Source organism: Propithecus coquereli, unplaced genomic scaffold, assembly GCF_000956105.1.
Source record: "Propithecus coquereli isolate 6110/MARCELLA unplaced genomic scaffold, Pcoq_1.0 Scaffold1, whole genome shotgun sequence".
Classification (NCBI taxonomy): domain Eukaryota; kingdom Metazoa; phylum Chordata; class Mammalia; order Primates; family Indriidae; genus Propithecus; species Propithecus coquereli.
In genome coordinates, this window is record NW_012133857.1 from 15,686,456 (window position 1) to 15,711,666 (window position 25,211).

General features: G+C 58.0%; 1 protein-coding gene across 1 annotated transcript; it reads left to right on the top strand.

Moving 5' to 3' along the window:
• PRKCD (protein kinase C, delta) lies at nt 1-25,211 on the top strand. Its single transcript, XM_012638818.1, has 18 exons — nt 1-107; nt 12,178-12,300; nt 13,343-13,542; nt 14,853-14,913; nt 15,096-15,258; nt 15,357-15,388; nt 16,553-16,638; nt 16,868-16,997; nt 17,662-17,762; nt 18,412-18,508; nt 18,730-18,830; nt 18,998-19,171; nt 19,473-19,564; nt 20,118-20,180; nt 21,217-21,355; nt 21,547-21,735; nt 22,375-22,503; nt 24,743-25,211. The coding sequence occupies exons 2-18, from the start codon at nt 12,186-12,188 to the stop codon at nt 24,899-24,901; spliced, it is 2,031 nt and encodes a 676-aa protein (XP_012494272.1). The 5' UTR covers nt 1-107; nt 12,178-12,185; the 3' UTR covers nt 24,902-25,211.

A 25,211-nucleotide genomic window follows, 5' to 3' on the forward strand; every position in this document is an offset into this window, starting at 1 on the left:
GGGAACTGGCCCAGGCCAGGAGGGCAGGTTTCTTTCTCCTGGTGGTTGGTGTGTGGTAGTGACAGCAGCAGAGAGGACAAAGGACAAGCAGGAGCCGGGAGCCCCAGGTAGGACTGAGTCCTCTTCGACAGGTGGACAGTGTGAGCAGTGGCTTTCCTCTTTGAGCTCCTCCCCTTCCACTGTGGGGCCAGATGGGGGTGGGGGACGTGCATGCACAGTCCTTGATCTGGTTGTGGGGCCTGGGTCCCCAGAGGTGGCAGCCGTTTGCCCTGCCTAGGAGGGGCTCCCTGCCCACGAGGAGCTCCCTGCCTGGAACCTGACCCTGGCCCAGGGAAGGCTTTGGCCTTGGAGCTCAGAGGACTGGGGCCCACCAGCAGTTTGGAGCAATAAGTGCTGACACTTTTTTGGTCAATTAGAGAGAAGATGGCATGCGAGCCAAGGATTGAGGGTGGATGTATCAGCTTTTCCATGGCCCCTTGTATCTGCCTCAAACTGTCCTCATCATTACACAAGGACACTGAGGTTCACCCTGGGCCCCACAACGGAGTGGATGCTGCACGGGGAATGGAACGGGGTCCCCAGCTCCTGGCATAGCTGAGCTCTTTTCTGTGCCCCAGTTCCGCTCCATCTCCCTAGCCTATCTGGAACCTGAGCAGGGGCTCTACACCCCTCTTTCCAGACTCCAGGTTCAGCGGGGAGCTGGGTAGAGTCTCTAAGGAGTGCTGGGGAAGACTGAAGTCTCTCTGAGGCCCCTCATAAAGCTAGAAATCCCTCCTTTTGGGGCCAGCCTTGCCCTCTTTAGCCCCTATTACAATGAAAATACTGCTGTGAGTTACTCACTGGATGTCTGGGGCCCCAGGGAGCAGGTTTCTAGGGGCGGGGTGGGTGCTGAGGAAACCTGGAACCTGGCAGTGACAGTAAGGGGATGGCAAAGATGGTCTTTCCTCCAGGAGTCCTCCCCAATCACCCCCCCATGCCCACCCCTGCGGGCCGTCAGGCACCTATAGGTCTCGGGGGTGACGGTGAGCAGGCCTGAGAGGGCTGGGCTCCCTGGGCCTGAGTCTGGGCAGGGGAGGAGGTCAGGGCCCTTACCCCTGGAGTGGCAGCAGGGGCAGAATGAGAGCAGGGTCTTGGCTGGGTGTCGTGGATCATGCCTGTAATCCCAGCACTTTGGGAGGCTGAGGCAGGAGGATCACTTGAGGCCAGGAGTTTGAGACCAGCCTGGGAAACATAGCAAGACCATGCCTCTACAAAAAAATAAAAAATTAGCCAGTCGATCATGGTGGCATGCACCTATAGTCCCAGCTACTCAGGATGTTCGGGCAGGAGGATCGCTTGAGCCCAGGAGTTCTGAAGCTGCAGTGAGCTATGATTGTGCCACTGCGCTCCAGCCTGGGCAGCAGAGCGAGACCCTATCTCTTAAAAAACAAAAACAACAAAAGAGCAGGGTCTTCACTGGGCCTTCTGTTTATTCAGCCTACCCCCAAACCTGGTGGGGAGGAGGTGAAGTGCCCTTGGCTGTCTGAGGGCCTCTGCCACCTGAGTTCAGGGGAGCTGGCCTTCCTGGCACTCAGTGTCGTTCCTTAAGGAGTGCAATTAGCCTTGGAGCCAGCCTGCTTTCAACCCTCAAACATCACTTCCCTGGCAGGCACAGACATGCATGTGCTCACACAGGGCTACAGAAAGCCAGGCCACACTGGGCATGCATACCTGCACACGCACCACACACATGGGCACACAGGTACACAGGTACTTACATGCACCCACCCACAGACACACCGAAACACATGCACAGATGCTTACCTTGTTACCGTTGGCATCCATGAATTTAGACACCTGCCCACGCACACACCACACTGTGCCCATTCTGGGTCAGGAAGGGGGGCCCAGGCACCTGAGGGTGAGGGTCCAGGTGTGACTGTGGTCACAGGGACTCAAAGTGGGTGGGCCACACTGGGAAGTGAGCTCTGCCCAGGCACTCAACAGCTACCCTGCCAACCTGGCCCAGGGCCCCAGGTTGACCAGGGCTTGGCATTGGAGATAAGGAGGTGGGGGAACATGGGGTGGAGGGGCCATATGAACTGCAGTGACACTGTGTGTGGCTGTTGCCACAGAGGAGGAAGTAGTCATGGGCCTGAAGTGCTCATAAGGAGGGTAGGGGTCCTGTCAACTCCTCTGTCTTGTAGCGTCCATGCCTGGAGAGAGTGGGGTTGCTGGGCTCTGGGGACTGGGAAGCAGGCAGAGAGGGTACTCTTCTCCTGGAGTGGTCTGTCCACTTTTCAAGGCCTGGGCCCAGGGAAGAGGCCTGTCTGTCCGAGTCGTTTCCGGAGGCTCACTTCCTCTGGGCTGCCCAGGAAGTGGTTTCAGAGTGGGACTGACCATCCCTCTGCATGTCGCCTGCCCCACCCCTGCCTTGCCTGCCCAGGGAGCAGCGTCTGGCCAGGGGGTTAGGCTGACCGACCAGGCTTTTTTCCTGCCAGAGCTGCCCAGGCCTTGTTGCAGGCTCTAGGAGAGGGGAAGGGGCTGAGGCCGTGACATCCCCTGTAGCCCCCAAAAGCCTGGCTCCTTCCTGCTCGGGGCCTGTAGGCCTCGGCTCAGGAGTTCCGGCTCTGGTGCGCACGCCCCTGGGAGTGGTGACGGCTGGGCTGCATCTCAGGGACTAGGCAGCTCCAAGAGCTATGTGAATGAGCCTGGCAAGTGGCTTTGCCACTCAGTGCCTCAGGTGTCCCCTCTGACAAATGAGATGATGATGGCATCCATCTTCATGAGATTGTGCTGGAAATAACAGTTACTGTATGCAAAGTAGCTAGCACCACTAGCACCATGCTTGGCACATTGTTAGTGTTTAGTGAGCAGAAACTGTAGTTATATAAAGCACTTAGTGCCTGGTTGACGGTAACTATTCAAAAAATAGCAAGTGGCACCGATGAGGGGGTTACTATTGTCACAGTGTCGCAGGGCCAGGAGGCTGCAGAGCCCACCTGATGGAGAAGCCAGGTCTCTGGCTCTCTCCTCCCCCTCGATTCTTCCTCCAGTGGCAATGCCAGAAGGTGGGGAGGGCCTGTGACTTCAGTAGGTTCCATGTCCTCTGAGGAGAAGAGCTCCCAGGGGCACAGCCCCTGCCTGCGCTTCTCCCTCCACTCCCTTTCAAAGGAAGAAAAACAGATCCTGTGACAAATGCATGTGGGGAAGGGAAGGCAGTCTGCAGCCGCCTGCTGCCCCCAGGGCTCCCTTGGCCCTTGGCCGCTCTGGCCTCCTGCAGGGTTTTGGAGATGGGCTGGGGGTAAGGAGTGGGTGGTGAGCCTTCCTGCCAGCCCGCCTGTCCTTCTGGAGTCAGCCTTTGGTCTGGGGGAGGGGACAGGCATCTGGGATGATGAAGAGTGGGGAGAGCCAGCAATCCCCTCTACGCATGTCCTTGACACGTGGTGGCTGGGGACAGGGGCCTGCCTGTCCCAGGGACATGCAGAAGGTCAGCCCAGTGAGGGTTGGGCGAGCATTCGCCTTCACTATTTGGGGCCAGGAGGCTGGGGGTGTGGCGTGCTGGGAGCAGTAATGACAGTGGTGGGGGTGGGCGAGGCCTGGGCTGAGTGTGGGGCGTCCTGAGGTTTAGGAGGAGCAGGGCTTCTGCGGGCATCAGACAGAGTGGGTTGAAGCCCTGCTCCATGCTCACTGGCTGTGTGCCCTGGAGCCGGGGATGGGACTGCTCCTTGGTTGCCTCATCTGTGAAAAGGGCAGATCGAGGAGTGTCCTGTGAGACCCCAGTGATGGGAAGCAGCCTCATGTGGGATGGAGGTGGGGCAGGAGGGCAGAACAGCAAGCACTGAGGCTCCTAAGCTGGAAGGAACTGGCTGTTCAGGGAACTGAAAGGGGTCAGTGTGGCTGGGGCACAGGAGTGGGGAGGGCAGCCCTGAGGTCAGGGAGGTAGTGGGAGCAGGCTGTGGGGGAGGCCAGGGGAGGGGTCTGAGCTTATCAGAGGGGCAGTTGGAGACCGCTGTGCTCTTGGGCAGGGGTTGACAAGATCTGCTTTACCGTCTTAAAAGCCCCGTCTGGTGACTGGAGCCAAGGGACTGTGGGGCCAGAGTAGAGGATGGGGAGCAGTGAGAGGCAGGCGCAGAGCCCAGGGACATGGTGGTGGCCAGGATAGGGCAGGAGGTGGAAGAAGAGAGGACATGCAGACAGACTGCACATGCAGAGGCTGGCAGCGTGATGGTCTTGCTGTGTGTAGAGGGGTCCCTGGGGAGGGAGCGCTGTGGGCTGCCATGGCAGTTTGAGCACCTGTGGTGTCATTCATGTGGTGACTTTGGGAGGCAGGTGGGGCCATGAGCCTAGAGTTCAGGAGGGTCTGGGCCGAAGGTGGAGAACTGAGGGTTTAAAGCCAGGCCTGGGGAGGAGAGGGCTCAGCAGGCCTTCACTGGGGAAGTCTGAGAGGCCCCAGGCGCAGGGCTGGGGAGATTGTCCCTCGAAGGTCCCTGCCAAGGCACCTAGGAGGACAAGCTTGCAGTGGCTGAGCCGCTGTTTTCACAACAGCCCCGGAAGCTTTGGATCATGTCTATGGCCATGTTGGGTAAACAGGTAGAGCAGAGCAGCCAGTCGCCAAGGCCCAAGGCCGGATCAGATATCTGGTGGTGTGGGCTGTGGGCCAGGGTTGAGGGTGGGAGGAGGCTCTCAGGGTTCTCCAGTATCGGGGCTGGAGAAACCTTAGAAGTCTCCATTGTCCAGACGGAGTGTGGAGCCCTGAGAGGGGCAGCAGTGGGCCAGGCTCTGCCAGTGGGCTCAGGCCACTTCACTCAGCCCAGGCTCTTCCCAAAGCAGCAGGCCGCACAGGGCACCCCACAGCGGGGTGGCTTGAGCCTCTTTTCCCACTGATCCAAGGAAGTCTGGAGGCCCCTATGGCAGCTGGAGGAGGGTGGTAGGGCAGGTGGGGAGAGGGCCAGGTGTGAGATGACAGTGGTGATGTGGACAATGGTGACAGCTTCCATGTGCCAGGCCCTGTGCTTAGCACAACCCCCTGGGCAGGGCATAGTCATTCCCATATTAGAGATGAGACACCTGAGCAGCTTGGCCAAGTTCTCGGGGCACCCAGGGCACCAGCTCTGAACTAGCTCTCTGGTTCCTCTGTTCGCTGCCCGGTGTGGGGTGGTGCACCACGTGGGATGCTGCTGCCTCTCTCCCAGCTTTCTCGAGATCCCTGAAGTAGGGAGGCATCATCTGGGCCCTGCCCACCTCCCAGGGATGGATGCCAAAAGGCTTAGTGGCCATATAGCCTTCTCCCCAACACAAAACAATTATTTCCTGTGGTGAGCGATCAGGAACACCATGGGGCCTCTGTATGGGAGAGAGAGGGCTGAGGAGTGGGGCCCATCTACGGGGGCTGATGGAGGATCTGTTCCCACCTCACCGGCTGAAGGCCAGGTGGCAGTTCCAGGACTAGCACTGGCGGTGCTCTCCCCTTCCCCGGGTCTGCCCCATTGGCTTTGTGGCTTTGGCCAATTTGCTCAATCTCTCTTTCAGTTTCTGCACAGTGAGCCTGGGGCTCATGCATGCAGTGCCCAGCGTGGCTGCCCCACCAGCACAGGTTCAAGCCCTCCCCTCCTCCTGTGCACCTGGTCTGTGACTGCCACCTGTGACCCCCAACCTTGTCCTCAACCTCAGCTGACTTCCCCTGAGGGCCCTGTGGGCAGGCGGAGGCCTGCCCAGTGCTGTGCCTGACCGGCCCACTGCTTCCTTTACACACTTTGGACTTTGCTCTGGACCAGAAGGGATTTTCTCTATCTCCCCCAGTGGGGAGGCCCAGCCTGGCCTGACACCCAGCTGCCCTCCCTGCCCCCTCCTCCTCTCCCCATCCATTGTGCCTGGAGGCTGCATGTGGACTTTCTTGGTGCCAGACCCTAGTCAGGCATGTGGGGTCCTTCCAGACGCGTGTGTTTATTTCTGTCTGCCTGGAGCGTCTGTGTGCCATGTTATGGATTGGGACACCCCCTGTGCATGTGGATGTGGATCCTGGTGGCTGGGCGTGGTCTGTGTGGGCCTGGATGTCTGTTGACATGTGAGAGCCAGTGAGTGGGGGTGTGTTTCTGTGCATGCCACTGAGTCATCGCAGGAGTGTGTAGTGTGCTTATGGCTACAGTGTGTGTGTGCGTGTGTCCAACTTCAAGTGGGGCTCCCATGTGTTTGGGTTGGTGGGTGTGCCTGTGTGTGCACACGTGTGCGGCTGTTCTTGGAGAGGCCAGACGTACCCCCACCCTGGCTTCTCACAGAGGCCCCCTTGTCCCTGCAGGAGCTGCCTCTCTGGCTCCTCCATGAAGGAGCCTTTGTTCCTTTCTCAGGGTACCTGGAGCCCTCCCTCTGGGTGAGCCCAGGGCTTCCTAAATCCTAGGGCTAGCGGGGTGACTCCAGACCTGTGCCTCGGGGCTGTTCCCCCAAGGAGGTCCTACCCCACACATGGTGGCAGGCCTGGACTGTGAGCTGATGACAGCCAGGGTCCCAAGTCCTGCCCCTCTGGCAGGGTGGACTGGGATGTCCCTGCTGACTTCTCAGATTGAAGGCCACCCAGCCCCATGCCACCCACTCCCTACCACTCACTGGCGGGCTTGAGGAGGGCTGGGGAAGACCTGGGGCTGGGGTGGGCCTTTGGGGCCCACAGCTCCCACCCTGTCACGTACAAAATCATGTCGCCATGTGGCTGTATTTTCTGGGGAAGAGGATCCCCATCTTTCATTGGATTCTTAGGGTAGTGCAACCCCCTTTGCAATTGCAAAAGGTACAGTCGTGCTGCCTGGGCCCCACTGCTGATTCCCGTGGAATTCCTGTGGGCTGGTAGGGCCTGGCAGTGGGGTTTCTGAAACGCCCCCAGGAGCCAGGGCTGAGGAGGCTGAACTAGAGTCAGAGACACGAACCAGAAAAAACCCAGGTCCTCAGCATGAATGAGCCCAGATACCTGCATGGGTTACCTTCCTGGGAGGTAGGGGAGGATCCCCCAGGCTGGCCTTTTGAACTGCCTGGAAGGACACACGTGAATTCAGGAGGAGGACATCCTGGTTGAAGGAACAGCACGGGCAGAAACTCGGGGACTTGAATTGAGACACATGTCCCAGAGGTGGGAGTTGAGGTAGAGAGCAGGACAGGCTGGGGTATGGGGAGCCTCAAATGCCAGGCTGAGGTCCGGACTTTCTCCCAGGGCAGTGGGAGCCTAGGAGGTTGCAAGCTTCGAGAGGAATGGATGGGGAAGGACCAGGGGTGGTGACAGCTGGGAAGGGCTGCTGGGGAAGGGGAGGTGGGGCCACTGTGTGGGTGGGGGAGGGGACAAGGAGGCCCTGCCTGGGGGATGAGGTGCCAGTCCTGGGAGGGGCACGGATGGGGAGCTCTGGGACTTGGCTGTGACCTGAGACCGTAGGTCCGGCTCTTATCCTAGCACAGGGATGGGTATGTGGGGACCGGGTCACGGGCTTTTGTGGAGGAGCCTCGAAGGGTCTTGCTGGGCCTCCCTCCCACCTCCTGTTCCTCTTGCTGGCCCACTTCCTGGGTTGTGAAACCCCCGTGGCCTCCCAGCCTAGCCACCACTGCCTGCCTGCCTGGCAGTTCCACCATGCCTGGGCCCCTCGCCCTGCCACACTGCCAGGGCCAGCCCTGCTTCCTCCTGCCGATCACACCACCTCTCGCTCCCCTTCCTGCCCTGGCCTCTGTCTCCCCTCCCCGCTTTATTCACCCCCTCAAGGCAATGCAGGCTGGACAGTGGCCTCCCTGCACACAGTCTGCATTCTTGGAAAGGTCCCCACCTTGCTGCTGCCTGCCACCCAGTCCTGCCTGGCAGCAGGTGGCACCTTTCACCGGCAGGCGTCAGGTGTGTGTGGGGAGGGCTGCGTGAGGTGGTGTGGGAGACATATCCCGCTCCCCAGGGGCTCTGTTCAAGGGAGCCAGACCCCAGGCCCACCACGGTCTTTCCTTGCCCTTGCTTCAACCGGCCTCAGCCCGCCACCTCATGTGTCTCCCACAGACACAGGCGCTTCTGAGGGAGCCCCCTCCACACCCACACCCTCCCCTGCAGTGTGACCAAGACCTCTCCTCTCCATCCCCTGTGGCCTGTGAGCAGCACTGAACCCAACGAAGGGCTGGGGTGGAGGGGACCAAGCCAGGTCTAGGATCCAGGAGGGCCTTGGCCTCAGTTTCCCCTTCTATACAATGAGGAGGTGGACATGTTGGTCTCTGAAGACCCTTCTCTTGCAGACATTTTGGCTTGTTGGGTTTTATTTTTCATCTTTGACAAAACTGTTATCAAATAAGTTATACAGAAAAATTAGAAAATGCATTCCTGGTCTTGATGGCATCCCTCAGGCCACGTCTCCCACCCCAGCCTCCTTTGTTGGTACACGCCAGCACATGTGTGGATGTGCAACACACATACTTGTCCACCGGGGGCCACTCTCTGTGCCCCAGGAGCTCTGACCTCACAGTCATTCTGGTCACCTTGAGGCCTTGCCCGCTGCCCTGTACTGGCTGGGAACAGGTTTTCAATTACCCTGTGGGAGGTGACATGCCTGCTCTGGCCTGGCCTAGCTACCACCTTTCCTTACCTCTGGGCTGCTGGGCCAGGGCAGGGTGGGGAGTACGGCCAGGAAACCCTCATTCCCTGGGGCTGGGATCCAGCTCAGCCAAGCCTTCTTCAGGTTTTAGGAACCCGAGGGTGGTCCAAGCAGCTGGGAAAGAGGGGAGGACAGCAGTTCAGGGGCGTATACCTCCTTGTTTGTGCAAAGAGGGTTGGGGGGCTCCTCAAGGTCAGGCCTGGGGCCAGCCTGGGGGGAATGGGTAGATAGACTCTGGTTGGCACAGGGTATTTGTCTCCTGGTGCCCTTACCTCCCTGTTTCCTCTGTCTGTGTGTATGTGTGCGAGTGCTATTTCTGGCACATTTATCTATCTCCATCTCTACCCTTTTCTCTCCCTTTGTCTCTTCTTCCCAATGTGGTATACTGGAAAGAACATGGGCTGTAACGTTAGGCAGGCCAGGATTCAAACCCTTCTGCCACTGACTGGCTATGTGACCTTGGGCAAGTTGCTTAGCCTCTCTGAACCTCAATTTGTTCATCAGTAAAATATCCACCTCCTGGCTCTGCATAGGGATGAAGTAAGCTAATGTAATTATAAGGCTAATCTGGTACACTGTCTGCCTCAGAAAAGAACTGTCCTTCTTATAAATGGGGGAGCTGAGATTCACACCCAGATACTTTCATTCTGAGTGCAATGCGCTCTGCTTTGTAGGGCTGGCTCTGCCGTGGGTTGGAGAAGCAGGAGAATGGAGGTTTGGAGCCCACAGGCAGCCGAAACAGTCACCCCCATGGAGGCCATGTGGGGTCCAGCCCCTGCCACCCCCATGGCCCTGCAGAGCAGCGATGAGTCTGGGGCTGAGCCAGTGGCCTTCCTTTGGGGCCTGTGGGCCTGGGCCGATTTGCATGGGGGCTATAAATAGTCAGCACACCTTGCTTTTGTGCTGTCGTTTCGCCCCCTCTTTTCCCCACCACTGTTCAGACACTCTGCGATGTAGGTGGACAGACTCTGACAGAGGGGGTTGTGGCCCAGTGAGGCCCAGGACCTGTCAGGCTCACACAGTGATGCAAGAAGATGCTAGGGTCTGGGTAGTACAACTGGGGGAGAGGAGGTGGCGGAACCTGGCCAGAGCCTGTGCCCTAGTTTTCGCCCTAGGAAGTTGGGGCTGGGTGATCTAACCCTAGGGTTACTGCCAGGTAGCCCCGTGGTAGCCCACAAAGACCATGGGTCCCCTGTCCTCGTGGTACTGTGGCCTGGCTGTGCAGGTTTAGGGCTAGGCCCTGGGCCTGCTGTGGTTGTGGTTTTCCCTCCAGTGCCTCTGACCGTGAGCAGCAGCCGCCCTGAGTGTGAGCTGAGAACGCTGGCAGGCAGCCTGTGCGGCTGGCAGGGGAGGCTGGTCCTAGGTTCTGCCTCAGCCTCCTGGGGCTTCTCTGACCCCCACCTCCTCCATGCAGGCCATCAGGGCTGGCCCCCAAGGTGACGCGGCTGGGAGGAGGAGCTGGCCAGCAGGTGTGTGGAGGACCCAGTGCCGCAGGATGAGCTGCCTGTGTTCCTGGAGGCTCGGTTTCCCTGTCTGAGAGGCAGGGTCAGTAACCAGGACTGTCTTCCCAGGCCGTTGGGCAGGTGGACTGGATGGGGTGGGGGATGTGAGTGCACTGAGTAAGCTGTGACAGGAGGTGCACAGGTGAGGGATGGGTGCTGCAGGTGAGAGGGGTGGTTGTGATAAGAGGACCCCTCCCTGAGGCCTGTTGGGTTTATACCCGCCCTCATCCTACGTGGGTTCTGAGTTCTCATCATCACGACAGGCCTGAGCCCTGGCCCCCTGCAGCACGCTGGCTCCTTTATCTCTGTCCACCTGCCCCTCAGCCCTCATCCTCTGAGCACTCAGCAGTCACTTCCTGCCCCAGCTGAGTCTCCAGGTTCTCCTGTCAGGAAGCATGAGGCTGAGCTGAGTCTGCTGGGGTCAGGCCCTGGGCGTGCAGGCACAGACTTGTGACAAGTGTGTGCTGTGCAGAGGCCCCGCCGATGAACATTCGAGACCCCAGGGAGCACTCACGTGGGTGCTCAATGTCTTGGACCCCCGACCAGGCAAGGCAGCAGGAGGTGCGAGACATCTTACACCCAGACTCCCACACATGCTCGAGGCAAGGCCCGTGCAGCTTGCTTTTCACTCCAGCATTAACTGAGTGCCCACCATGGCCACCCACTTCCATGGCCTTGCAGGCACACCCACCTCCATGGCAGCGTGCAGTCATACTCATGCAAACCCATCGTGCCCACGTGCACCCTCACACGCACCAACACACATCTGCACGCTCCAGCCTGGGAAGGAGCCAACAGCAGCCCACAGCTGGCTCTCCCTCCCTGCCTGCCAAGTGTTCATGGGCAGCTGGCCTGGTACCCAGCACTCATTGCCCACTTGCTGGTCTCAGGCCGATGGCTTTGGGGCCTGGGCTCAGGTATGAGCTTGCATACTCACCATCATTCCCACCGAGTAGGAGCCAGGCCCCACCTGGTGCCTCCTCTCTGCTCTGGCTGCTGGCCTCAGAGGATTGGCTGGGCCCACTGGGCTGGGCTGCAGGCCGAGGTCAGTGTTTGCCATGACCTTGTCTGGGCTGGGAGCTTCCAGCAGACCCAGCTACCTTGTGCAGGAGCTGGAGGGAGCCCTCTCAGGGGCTGAGCAGCTGTTGTGTGTGTGCACACATGTGGCGGGGGGGGGGTGTGCCCAAGTCTGCCCCTGAGTGCCGGCTTACGTTCAGGATGGAGCGAGGACATGTGTATGCACACAAACACGAGTGAGCGTGAGTTCACTCAACCACGGTTACGGAGCACCCTCGTGTGAGACCTGGGCTGGCAGCCAGTGTCCACGGACGTGCTTACTCACCTGAGTGTCCTTCAAGAATGGCAACCTGAGGAGCCCCTCGGAGTCACCTACTGGAGTGACCCTTGACTTGGGGAAGAGTGAGAATGGGGGAGTGTAGGGGCTGCCCTGTGTGAATGTGCAAAGTAGTTCCCCTGTCTGAAAAGTGTGGGTGTTCATCCTGGCCCTGCGTGTCTGCCTCAGTAGTTATGAGCAAAAAACCCCCAAACTTCAAAAACCAAGAAGGGTTGCATGGGGCAGAGTGGAGGGAGGAGGGGATACCATCCCGCCCCCTTGGCAGGTGACGACTGGCACTGGGGTGCAGGAGCCCAGCACATCCTGGGTACCTGGCATGGAGTAGGTGCTAAGTGGTTGGGTGCCGAGGGAGGCACCGAGTGACTCCCCAGATGAATGTCTTGGGGTCACAGACGCAAACCCCTCCGGGGCGCAGGTAGGTTTTGGAGAGGAGTAAAGAGAGTGTGCTTGGCCTGGGTTAGGTGTACGGGGCAGCTGTCCCAGCACTGGCTGGCTATTATTGCCCAGCAGGCGCGATGTCACATCTTGCAGTTTACCGGAGATGCCACAAATCCAGACTTACATAAAACTTCTCAACTTTTAACTTTGGCAACCAGGACTAGTGCATTTTATGCACCGTGTGGGCCAAACCCGGTGGTGGGGATCCCTGGGGGAATGGGTCCCTGAGCACCTCCTGTGGCTGTCACTGCTGGTCCCACTGGCTGCCTGGCCTCACCCCTCTTTGTGCACAACCCTGCCGTAGGCCCCGCCATGGCGCCGTTCCTGCGCATCGCCTTCAACTCCTACGAGCTGGGCACCCTGCAGGCCGAGGACGAGGCGAGCCAGCCCTTCTGTGCCGTGAAGATGAAGGAGGCGCTCAGCACAGGTGGGGCTGGAGGCTGGACCCCGGAGAGGGGCTGGGAATCTGGGCCTGGTGGGAGGCATTGGAGGGGCCTGGCCCTGTTCCTTGGACCCTCTGAAGGCTCCTTCTTTTCCTCATCCTTGACCCTCTGCTCCACCCAGCTGTGGACCCAGGAAAGCAGAGGCTGCTGAGTCTCTAGGGCCTCAAACACTGGCCAAATGGAAGCCTCCCCAGGGCTTGGGGTTTCCGGCTCCTCCTCCATTGGCTGTTTTACCCACCAGTTTCCACGTGTGCATCTGCGCCAGGCCCTGTGCTGAGCCCTGAGGACTGACCTGGCCCTGCCCTCATGGGGCTCACAGCCAGATAAATGACAAAGCAGTGAGTCCTGTGATGAGGAAGCCCAGAGAAGGCATCGTCTGAGCCTGGGGTCATGGAGGACTTCCTGGAGGAGGCACACATCTCACACCATTCCCTCTTCTTCTGTCACCTGGTGAAGCCCTACTTGTCCCTTAGGTCTCAGCTGATCTGTCCCTTCCTCCAGGAAATCTTCCCTGATCCTTAGGCTGGGTCAGGCCACTTGACCATGGGCAGGTCTAGAACAACCAGCCTTGTCCTCCTCAATCTCGTTGTAGCTGCGACTTAACAGGTTACTTAAGGAATTAGTTGGTTCATTCTCCACCCAGGAGGAGGGATCCGAGAGGATGGGCACTGGGTTTCACTTTTCTCTCAGCTGTGTTTCTGCCTCTGATACCGTGGCTGACATGTGGGAGCTCTCAGCACGTGTTCACTGAGTGGATGCATAAGGGAAGGTGACATTTAAGTGCAGCTGGAGCGAGTGGGTCACAGGAAGAGGGAATAGCAGGAGCAAAGGCCTGGAGCTGGACCTAGCAGGGTGCCCTAGAGGCACAACAGGCAGCTCTGTCTTCTAGAGGACACTGGGGAGCCACAGCAAGCCCTGAGGGCAGGAGAGGCCCTCAGATTCTCTCAGGGCTGAAGACTGGGGAGGTCCAGGGAGAGAGGGACAGAGGGGCCCTGGCCTGACCTCGCCTGCCTGGCCCCACTGCAGAGCGCGGGAAGACGCTGGTGCAGAAGAAGCCTACCATGTACCCCGAGTGGAAGTCCACGTTCGATGCCCACATCTACGAGGGCCGAGTCATTCAGATAGTGCTGATGCGGGCAGCTGAGGAGCCGGTGTCTGAGGTGACCGTGGGCGTGTCGGTGCTGGCCGAGCGCTGCAAGAAGAACAATGGCAAGGCCGAGTTCTGGGTGAGGGGCGCGCGAGCCTCGGTCTGAGGCAGTGCACGCGTGCATGTGTGTGTGCGCGTGTGCGGGCTCGGTCAGCAAGCACAGCTGCGGGCGCTGGGCCCCGCGCTGGCCACCAGGCCAGCTCCGCAGCCGACGCAGCCTGGGTTTGAATCCCGGATCTCTCAGCCCCAGTTTCCGCATCTGTAAGAGGAGGAGCCACTGGGTCAGTTGTTCAGAAGAAATGAGCAGATGGATCAAGGGCTTATTGCAGAACCTGACATGGAGTGGGTGCTAAAGAAAGCCGTCTTCCTGCAGCTACATTTTCCCTTTTAATTTGAAAAGGCAGGATACGCACATAATAAAACATTCTGAACCACAGGGAAGGGTGTGTCCGTGCCCCCACACCAGGCCCCCAGGTCCCCAGGCCCCCTTCTCAGAGGCACCCATTGTTCTGGTTCTTTTTGGAATCTCCACAGATATTCCAGGCCTAGGCAGGCACTGGAGGACAACGTTATGATGTTTAACAGCAGGGAGGTGGGAGAAGGGGAAGGCCAGGGATCCCACCCACTCACCTGCAGAAACGGAGACTCTACACGTGCCTATGTCCACCTGGCTGTGGGTTCTGGGCGCCAACAGGATGCCAGCATTGGCGGAACTCCCCTGGGATTACCTGTGGGATGTAACCAAGATGTCTCCACCAGAAAAGACCCTGTGACCACTGGAGGCTCTGGTCAGCCTCCCCCGAAGGGTGAAGGGGCCAGGGCTGCACCAACCTTCCGGCAGTCAGGCAGGGACACAGGGGCCCCTGACTGGGCTCTCTCTCTCTCCACTCCCCCAAGGGAGGGTATCAGTCACCAGGTCTGGGGCCTGGGGGAGGTGAGGGAATAGAGGCTCGGATCCTGCCCTTAAGGCTGACCCGTCTGTCTGAGGAGCCCCCGACGTAGAGATCCAGCACGGGAGTGTGAGGATGAGTGTGTCTGTGTCTCTGCCTGTGCACCCGGGGGTAGGGTCCCTCCATTCTAAGATCCTTGCCAAGGGGGCAGCAGGGGTGGGGAGTTTCCCGTCCCACTTTGTTCCCAGGGCCCTGTGGCTGGGCAGGGTGTGGGCTGGATCCTTTCACTTCCCCAAATGTAATAATACCCATGGGTGCAGGGTGGGGGGCGGGGCTCAGGGGCGGGGCCCTGCCCACACTGGGCAGACACGGGTCTGGCTAGGCTCGGTGGGGCTCCCTTGGCCTTGGGGGACCAACCATGGGGGTGGGTTCTGAGTCTGGCCTGGCCCAGGCCCGCCCTCACTGACCTTGTTGTGCCCTCTACCCTGGCCCCCAACAGCTGGACCTACAGCCTCAGGCCAAGGTGTTGATGTCTGTGCAGTACTTCCTGGAGGACGTGGGTAAGACCGCCCCACCTGGGCTGGGGATGGAGCGCTCACCTGCCAGGTTCAGGGGCCAGAGCCCACACCGAGGTTTAGGGAAGCAGCCCCCTTCAGCGATCTGACCAGGGCCACCCTGAGAGGGACTGCAGGGGTACGGCCCCTCCCAGACACCAGGACTGACTTCGCTCTGTGGCCCCCAGATTGCAAACAGTCTATGCGTAGTGAAGACGAGGCCAAGTTCCCAACAATGAACCGCCGTGGAGCCATCAAACAGGCCAAAATCCACTACATCAAGAACCACGAGTTTATCGCCACCTTCTTTGGGCAGCCCACCTTCTGTTCTGTGTGCAAAGAATTTGTCTGGTGAGGGCTGGCTTTGCCCACAGGTGGTGGTACAGGGTAGGGAGGGCCCCCACCCCGGGGCGCCCCCTCACACACCCTGCCTGGGATCTACCTTTCAGGGGTCTCAACAAGCAAGGCTACAAATGCAGGCGTAAGTGTCTCCGCAACCCCAGGGTGTGTACCTGTGTGTGCTTTCGGGTGCCCTGCCTGTGCATTCACGGGAAAGCCTGGGACTCCGGATTGGGACAGCCCTGGGATGGCTGGACAAGGGCTCCGTGGACTTCAGTGTGTGCATGTGCGCTTCTCCTCGTCAGAGTCTGTGTGTGCAGCAGTGTGTTTGGGGAGTGCTGGGGCTGGCTTGCTGCTGCTCACGAAAGCCAGTCCCAGGCATCTCCCAGCTCTGTGTTCAGGGAACATGAAGTTGGTAGCCTGAAGTGGGCCATGGGAGAGTTATTTACACAGGCAAGGATACACATCAGGACTCTTTCCAGGAGAGGTGGTTGTGGGACCTTTGCTAGCACCCCTCTGGCTGCACGTGCTCTGTGTAGACGTGGGTGTCTCTGGGTACACAGATGGGAGCACACCTCTCTCCATGATGTACATGCAGGAGGCACTGTGGGCTGGTGCCGTGTGCATGGCCTCGGGAGCCAGGCTGCCTGGGTTTTAATCCCAGTTCCACTACCTTCTAGCTGCAGGGCCTTCAGCAAAGTTACCTAACCTCTCTGTTCCTCGGTTTCCTCATCCATAAACTAAGAGTAGGGTCATTGTCAAGATTGAATGGGATAAAATATGTAAAGCTGTATTTTAAGTGCCTGTCATGTGGTAAGCATTCAATATAAGTCTATTGTCATTGCCACACATGCCCGCTGTGTGTGTGTAGATGTCTTTGTGTTGGGGTGTGTCCGTGTGCACATGTGAGAGAGCTTAGATATCTGGGGAGCCTGGGGCACGGGAGAGGGAAGGAGGGGCTCTCCTGCCCTCAGTTCTCTCGCAGCAGTTCCCTGTCCCATGGCCCCCTCACTTCTGCCCGCCCTCCCTGCCCACTTGGACCCCTTGAGCCTTCCCTAGTCTCTGAGACCCTGCAGATTGGCCTGTCCTTCCTGCCCTGTCCTTGCTGGGGCCTTCCTTCGAGGGTTGATGGGAGGGAAGAAAAATCAAGCACTGGGCCCAAGGCCTCTGCGGGGTGAGGGTGTGGGCGGTCAGGGAGAACGGTGGCTTTGTGTGGAGGGCTGGACTAGGCCAGCGGGCGCCAGCTCACAGCCTCTGCCCCTCCCGGTGCCTTCTCATCCCCCTCCTGGGCCTGTGCCTCTTCAAGAATGCAACGCTGCCATCCACAAGAAATGCATCGACAAGATCATCGGCCGGTGCACGGGCACCGCGGCTGACAGCCGGGACACCATAGTGAGGCTGGGCCTAGGGCAGGGGGACTTTGCCAGGTGGGAGGGGTTCCACTGTTCCCCACACCTTTCCGGGGGGGCTCACCCCATCCCCATTTTTCTCAGCCCTTCTTTGCCTCTCCTGTGGACCCCACTTGGGACCTTGCTGTGCGTGGGGTTGGGGGAGAGCTAAGGGTTGAGGAAGGGCCTGGAGCTGGCATGTGACCTTTAACCTGTGATACCCCCATCCCCAGTTTCAGAAAGAACGCTTCAAAATCGACATGCCACACCGGTTCAAGGTCCACAACTACATGAGCCCCACCTTCTGTGACCACTGTGGCAGCCTGCTGTGGGGACTGGTGAAGCAGGGACAAAAGTGTGAAGGTGTGTGCACCCGGCTCCCAGGCTGGGGGCGGCCACCCCTGCCCATGAACTCCAGCTGCTACCTCATGCTGCTCTCACCCTTACTAGAGACGGGCCCTTGAGCTCAAAGGAAACTCATCTGGGGATTTGGTGTGGGCAGGGCCTCGGTGTCCCCTCCCCATTGGCCTGACTGGCTTTGCCATTTACCTGCTGTGTGGCCAGGCAGGTGGCTCCACCCCTCTGAGCTGTGTCCTCCAGCATAAGATGCTGGGAGAAATGGGACCTGGAGAGCTGCCCCGTGGGGCAAGTGGGCAGGGGTGCTCATGTCAGGCCTGGGACACACCAGCAGGCACCCAGCCGACATCCTTCTCCGGCCTCCCCTGGCTTCACCTAGGGACAAGAGACAAGAGACCCCCAAGGGAAAGCAGCCTGTCTAAGTTGTCCCAGACATTCTTCAAAGGGTTTAGAATTAGGTCCCGTATCTTTTGCTTTTTCCTTTTTCTTCTTTAAATCATTAAAGATTGGAAGTGCTCATGATGGCTTCAGATCCATTTTTTCCTAAAGACAGGAAACCAGCAGACCCCCTCAAAGCCCTCCTTTCCCTTGCTCTCCTGTCCTTTCCTCCACCCCTCCCTGCCCCTGGCCGAGCCCTGAGACTGACAGCCCCGTTTCTCCTTCATCCCAGACTGCGGCATGAACGTGCACCATAAATGCCAGGAGAAGGTGGCCAACCTCTGTGGCATCAACCAGAAGCTCTTGGCAGAGGCATTGAACCAAGTCAGCCAGGTGAGCAGGCATCGTGGGGACCCGGACACAGAGCAGTGGGGTCAGGGAACAATGGGGTCAGGGGACAATGGGGTCAGGGCATAGCCACTCCTGGGGAACCACTGGGGGGGCTTTTAGACCCAGGACCCCATTTCTGGAGGATCCAATTCAAGAATTTAAGCAGCAGAGGGAAGTGGGCTTGTTTTTGTGAGAAATTAGTTATTCAAGCAGTTCTTCCCTTGAGGGTGAACCTGGGGGACCGCAGGATTGGGCATCGGAACTAAGACTTTGTGGTGCGGGTGTTTGGGTGTGGGCGGGGCTTGAGGGATGCCACAAACCTTTAAGGTAGAATTCTCAAATCAATCAGAAATGCAGTTAACACAAATAAATACCTATCGAATGAGTGATTGAGAAGGCAGGTTCAGTTATCAAAATTTCTATTTGTAATCAGTGTTTTCCAGACCAGCAAGGCTTCTCTGCTCTGTGCGGGGAGTGTGTGTGTGTGTGTGTGCGCGCGCGTGCGCGCGTGTGCGCTGCCTTGGGGGCTGGGCTGGGTGCCTGCTGGGCCCCACCGGTATTGAGGGTGGGGTTATGGCTGGGGCTCTTGTCTCTGGGCTGGAAGTTCTGACCATGGAATGTCTGTCTGGCTCCCACCTCTGCCCCCTGACAGAGAGCCTCCCGGAGATCAGACACAGCGCCTTCCGAGACTGTTGGCATATACCAGGGTTTCGAGAAGAAGCCAGGAGTCTCTGGTGACGATGTGTTAGGTGAAGCTGAGCCCATTGCCACCATTGCCACCATTCCAGTGCCTGCTCCCAACCAGGGCACAGAGTGGGGCCAGTCCTCCCTCCTGCTGTCAAGGAAGGAGGCATCACCCGTGGGTAGCAAGCCTCTTCTTCTGCTCTCTCACCCCAACCCACTCCTGGGCCCCAGGGGAGGGGAGCTGTGCAGACTGAGACCCAAGTCTGAGGGGCCATCTCTCGGGCAGACAACAGCGGGACCTACGGCAAGATCTGGGAAGGCAGCAACAAGTGCAAGATCGATAACTTCACCTTCCACAAGGTCCTGGGCAAAGGCAGCTTTGGGAAGGTGAGGCACTGTGAGGCCCTGGGGCCACCCAAGGGACCAGGGCTCCGGAGCCCAGGGGGCACCTGCTTCCCTCTCCGCCCTGGCTGGGTGGCAGAAGCTGGGAGTCTGTGGGTGGGGCTGGGCCTTTGCCCCGTCCTCCCAGCTCAGCATCCCCGCCTGCCCGTCAGGTGCTGCTCGCGGAGCTGAAGAGCAACGGCCAGTACTTCGCCATCAAGACCCTGAAGAAGGATGTGGTTCTCATCGACGACGACGTGGAGTGCACCATGGTGGAGAAGCGAGTGCTGGCGCTTGCTGGGGAGAATCCCTTTCTCACCCACCTCATCTGCACCTTCCAGACCAAGGTGCCTCAGTCTCCCGCTGTCATTGCCACGTGGCACAGCCACCCTGATGCAGAGGCTGCGTCTCCTCTTCAGACCCCTGGGACAGGGCCATGTCTCCTCCTCAGGCCTCCAAGGCAGGGCCTCCTCTTCCCCAGACTACCTAAAGCAGGGCCATATCTCTCCCCACTGTGGCTCCCCAGGCAGAGTTGTCCCCTCAGCCAGGGCCCAACCCCCTGCTTCCTGTTGGGGCTTGGCCCAGGAGCCCCAGGGAGGGACCCTGCTGCCTGTTCCTCTGTCTTTGCTTACCATCCTGCCACCCCAGGACCACCTGTTCTTCGTGATGGAGTTCCTCAACGGGGGGGACCTGATGTTCCACATTCAAGACAAAGGCCGCTTCGAGCTCTACCGTGCCACGTACGTGAGTCTTGGTGTGGGGGAAGGGACAGTGGCTCAGAGCCAGTCTGTCCTCCACTTCTCCTTCTCTCTCCCTGAAGAAGCCAGCCTGGGCTAGAGCTGGGGTCGGGGAGATTTGGCAGGAAGCCATGGGTGGTAAGTGAGCTCCGGCTGAGGGTACAGCACCAACAGGCCAGGTCCTGTCCCCTCCTTGGGCCTCAGCCAGAGCAGCCTTACCGAGAGTGCTCTGATGTGTGGCCCCCAGACTTGCATTGTGATGATGTTCCCCATTTGCATGCCCTCCCGAAACTAACGGGTATGTGTGTGTTTACATGTACACACACACATATCTGTACAAATGCATACACTCTTAGGACAGAGAATTGGCTACTGGAGCTTTCCTGCCCAGGCTGCCAGCCCCCACTTGCCTGTTCTAAGATGTGCTTGGTCGGGCCCAGGTTGTCCAGGGAGTTATTTGCAGCATTTCCTGCCCCTGGGGGTGGGGGGAGGGTCCGATGAGAAGCAGAGGCTAGTCGCCAGAAATCCCAGGACACTTTGTCTCTCTCTCTCCCAGGTTTTATGCAGCTGAGATCATCTGTGGACTGCAGTTTCTACATAGCAAGAGAATCATTTACAGGTGCACGAGTCAGGGTGGTAGGGGATCTGGAACAGGGAGGGTCCAACCAACCCCATCATATCCTTTGAAATGCTCTGAGTGGGGCCCGGCCTAGCTCCAGCTTCACCTCTGCTTGGAGTCAGTCTTTAGCTGGGTGTTGGCCTAAACCTCCTATTCTGGTGCTAGAATTTCTTGCAGCCCCTCAGCTGAGGCTGACATAGCTCCAGGGACTTAGGGACTCGCTGCCCATGCTTGACACCATTGGCAGGGAGGGCAGCGCCAACTGGTGCAGCGTGTCCCTTCCTTGAAGCTGTCACTCCCTCTCAGAAGCCCCATCTGGACAATCTGGCTTGCACCAGAAAAGACTGGTTCCACAGATTCTTGTCCAACAAATTATGGCCCCATGCTATGGTGGAATACTGTACAGCCATCCAAAAGGCTGAGGCCACGCTGTGTACTGAGGTGGGATGATGCCAAGATACGTTGTCAAATGGAAAACCAACCCTCGGGAGAGTATGTATCGAATATCAGCATTCAGATTTTAAAGGTAGAGGTGAGATGCACATTGCAATATGCTAGTCCATGCTCAGAGTCACTTGAAGGAGAGCCTGACAGGTGAGCTTAGTGGAAGATGAACTTGGCACTATTTGCCCATTTCTGGTACTTGTTCCCGTGTAAACAAATTATCTGCTCAAATGACTAATTACATGAATATAGACATCGTCCCTGCCCTCGTGGAGTCAGGCCTGAGCCCAGGGGCCGCTTCTGATGCTGGCCAGCTAGAGGACCCTGGGCAAGTGACTTGACCTCTCCAAGCCACATTTAGGCTTCAGGGAGTAAGAGAGTGTGTGCCTGGCATTTAGCACACAGTAGGTGGCTTGCAGGAAGCACATTTCTAGCACCTCTTTCGCCTTCTGCTGCGCTTTCTCTTCCCCATCCCCTTGTTCCCTGGGGGAGAGTCCCGGACTTACAGGCTGAAAATGAGGACATGGGGGACAGGGTTGGGGAGGAAAAGAATTAGTCCCTGGTGACCACTTTTCCTGTCTTCTCTTCTTAGAGACCTCAAACTGGACAACATACTGCTGGACCGGGATGGCCACATCAAGATTGCCGACTTCGGGATGTGCAAAGAGAACATATTTGGGGAGAACCTGGCCAGCACCTTCTGCGGCACCCCTGACTACATTGCCCCTGAGGTGAGCAGATACTGTCTGGGCCTCGCAGTCAGAAACCTTGCCTCAACAGGGTGGGGCAGGGAAGACTTCCCAGGGGCAATGACGTCTGAGCCAACACCCAGGGGATGAGGAGGGCTGGCTGGGGATGGTATTCAGGGGTCCCTCTCAGCTCCGGCACCCCAGCTCCTGCTGACCTGCTGCTCCCGCCCCAGATCCTGCAGGGCCTGAAGTACTCATTCTCTGTGGACTGGTGGTCCTTCGGGGTCCTTCTCTATGAAATGCTCATTGGTCAGTCCCCCTTCCATGGTGATGATGAGGATGAACTCTTCGAGTCCATCCGTGTGGACACGCCGCACTATCCCCGTTGGATTACCAAGGAGTCCAAGGACATCCTGGAGAAGGTGGGGGCCTTGGGCTGGGCCAGGTGGGGCTGGGGCCGGGGTTGGCAGATACTGCGCTGTGGGCATGCGACAGCTTCTTGTCTCTGGAAGCACAGCCTCACTGATGCTCCAGTCCTAACACGTTGGGGGTACTGGGGGTATTGTTCCCGGGAACTCCTGTCTGAGTCCAGTGCATGGAATCTACCTGACATGGTGACTAAGGGCTCAGGGTCAGGAGACAGACAGACCTGAGGCCAAACCCTGGCTCTGCCCATGCCTATGTGGTGACCCTAGGCAGGTCACTAACCCTCTCTACATTTATCTCTGGGTTTGTTTCCTTATCTATAAAATGGGGTTATGAGAGACCCTGCCTCACGGAGTTGTTGGGAAGAAAGAACAAAAGTATTATGCTCACTTCCGTGCCAGGCAGATAGTAAATGCTCCATGAACGGGCACCGGTTTACTCCCAAGTCCCGCCAGCTGAGTCCCAGGTGTCCCGGCCTAGGCCTGTCGTTTGGGCGACCTGGGAGCACGACAGGTCAGAGAGGCCTCTGTGGGGCCGGGACAGGCCTGCCGTGCACCCTGGCCTGCTGGGGATTTGCTGAAGCTCCAGTTTCCCGTGGTCCTCAGGCACTAACCAGGGTCCCTGTCGGGTTGCAGCTATTTGAAAGGGACCCAAGTAAGAGGCTGGGAGTGACAGGAAACATCAGAATCCACCCCTTCTTCAAGACCATCAACTGGACTTTGCTGGAAAAGCGGAAGATAGAGCCGCCCTTCAGGCCCAAAGTGGTATGTGGTCCCCGCCCCTGCGCTGCTCTCCGGGCTGGTCCTTCCTCCCCTGTCCCCGTCTGTCCTGCGTCACTCACACACTTTCCTCCTCTCCCTTCTTCCAGAAAAGATGCTTCCCTGAGCTCCCCTAGCATGTTCAGTCACTGCCTCTGCCCTTGTATTCTAATCCTCTCTTTCCTACTCAGCCATTCAACAAACACTGGGAGCCGTGGGTCCAGCCGCCTTTAACATACATTCTCTCGCACCCACTGTGTGCAGAGGACTGTGTTTTGGGAATCAGAGTTCGGGTTTCACTCCCTCTCTCCGTCCATCTGTCTGGCCCATTTCCCAGTAAATACTGGGAATGCCGAGTCCTCGTTGGGTGCAGAGCACTGTGCTAGGCTGCACGGCCAAGTGGGAGACCAGTCCCAGAGCTGGAGGAGCCCCCAGCTAGTCGAAAAGATAAGAAACTTGCACACTGATGACAATTTGTGGCACAATAGTATAAGAGATGTCATAGGCCACACATGACCAGTTGCTGTTGGGAGGGTCTGTGAGCAAGAGCCCACATGCAAAGAACGAGGTGGGTCTGAGAGGCCCCCTTGGAAGAAGTGGGACTTGCACAGGGCTAGTGACATTAGGCTGGGCAGAAGGCAGCTAGAGAGAGTGCAGGAGGGATGGTTTGCACAAAGGCCCAGACTCTACAGGGGCCACCAAGCCACCAGCATGAGAGCAGAGGCAGGTTGGGGCCACTAAGAAGTTGGGACTCTGTGGCCCTCTGTGACCACAGTTCTTCCCTCCCAGTCTCTTTCTCTCCTTTGCTTCCCCTCCTCCGTCAGGACATGCCGTTCCCCCGGGCAGCCTGCGTACCATGTCCCACATTTGTGCTTTGAGGCTACAGAGTACTTCCCCTATACCAGGGATCTCAAACCCGGACGCCTCCTGGGCTGGGCATGTAACTAACAGGCTAGGTCAGTTGTAAGAAAATCACACAGCCTGCGTTCAGTTTCTGGCTTTGATAGAAGGAGAGAGATTTCTTCCCCTACACTAAGAAACACAAGGCCGGTGCGATGACCAGCGTCAGTGGGAATGGGGGGGCCGATGGCAAGCTGTCCAGGGGGCTCTTAGCACCAAGAGTGGCCATGCCAGCAAGTGGGCCCAGTGCTGCTTTAATCTGCCAGTTTTCAAAAGAAGCCAGAAATCTAGATTTTCTGTCACATTGCCTAATTTTAAAATACTGGCTCAAAGTGCATTAAAACCCAGTGCAAAGGCGAGGCTTGGTGGCTCACGCCTGTGATCCTAGCACTCTGGGAGGCCGATGCAGGAGGATCACTTGAGCTCGGGCATTTGAGAACAGCCTGAGCAAGAATGAGACCCCGTCTCTACTGAAAATATATAAAAAAAATTAGCCGTGCATGGTGGGACACGCCTGTAGTCCCAGCTACTCAGGAGGCTGAGGCAGGAGGATCACTTGAGCCCAGGAGTTTGAGGTTGCAGTGAGCTAGACTGATGCCACTGCACTCTAGCCTGGGGCAACAGAGTGAGACTGTGTCTCAAAACAAAAAAAAACTCGGTGCAAGGCAAAATGATTGTACCTGCAGCTCAGTTTGGCCTGAGGGCTGCCACCTTGAGGCCTCTTTCTGTTACCATCTCATCGTATCCTCAGGAGCGGGGAATCAGCAAACTTTCTGTAGACAGCCTGATGGTAAATATTTTGAACTTTACAGGCCAGATGGTCTCAAAGCAGCCATAGATAATACGTGGACAAATGGGCATGGTTGTGTACTAATAAAACTTTATTTATGGACACCAAAATTCAAATTTCACTTACTTTTCATGTCATAAAATATTCTTTTTCTTTTGTTTTTTTCCAACCACTTAATAACGTGGAGGCCACTCTTAGCTTGTGGGCCCCACAAAAACAGGCAGCAGGTGAGATTTGGCCCAGAGGCCGTGGTTTGCTGGCCCCTGCTCAGGAGGGTGCCACCGTTCCTTACCCAGGCCCAGAGCTCCCTGCTTCCTTTCCTCATCCTTTCCTTTGGGGAAACAGCATCCATCTTCCAGTGGGGGTCCTCTCAGCCACTGGGAGAGGCCCCCTTCCTGTTCTGAGTAAGGACAGCTCTGGCCTGGCCCAGACTGGCAGGGACTCCAGCCCTGGAGGTGGGGCCCAAAGCGATTGGAAGGCAGCCCTGGGGAACTGGGAGCCTTTGGAGGACCACTCCTCAGGTCCCGCTCACCCACCCCTGCCCTCTGCTCACAGAAGTCCCTCAGAGACTATAGCAACTTCGACCAGGAGTTCCTGACTGAGAAGGCACGCCTCTCCTACAGCGACAAGAACCTCATCGACTCCATGGACCAGTCTGCATTTGAAGGCTTCTCCTTTGTGAACCCCATATTCGAGCATCTCCTGGAAGGTTGAGGTTCCCAGACATGCCCCCCCAGCCCACCTTGGGCAGAGCAGGCCAGGCCCCACTCTCCGTCTGCACATGCCCACCCCCCATGATAAGCAACAGTGTCCGTGTGGCGATTTCTGCTGCTGCTGCCTGCCCCCGCCCCCTGCCCCCAGAGGGGCCTCGGCTCCTGTCTGGCTGGGCTCTTATGGTACTTCCTCTGTGAACTGTGTGTGAATTTGCTTTTCCTCTGCCCTCAGAGGGAAACTGTAAATCCTGTGTTTCATTACTTGAATGTAGTTATCTATTGAAACATATGTATACACACACATATATATA

What these genes read in the sequence shown, in the direction of transcription:
- PRKCD (XM_012638818.1), top strand. Translation starts at nt 12,186, where the DNA reads ATGGCGCCGTTCCTGCGCATCGCCTTCAACTCCTACGAGCTGGGCACC. An exon ending in CTCTGGTGACGATGTGTTAG is followed by an intron (nt 18,509 to 18,729) that starts GTGAAGCTGAGC and finishes TCTCTCGGGCAG; the next exon opens with ACAACAGCGGGACCTACGGC. An exon ending in CCAAGGACATCCTGGAGAAG is followed by an intron (nt 21,736 to 22,374) that starts GTGGGGGCCTTG and finishes GTCGGGTTGCAG; the next exon opens with CTATTTGAAAGGGACCCAAG.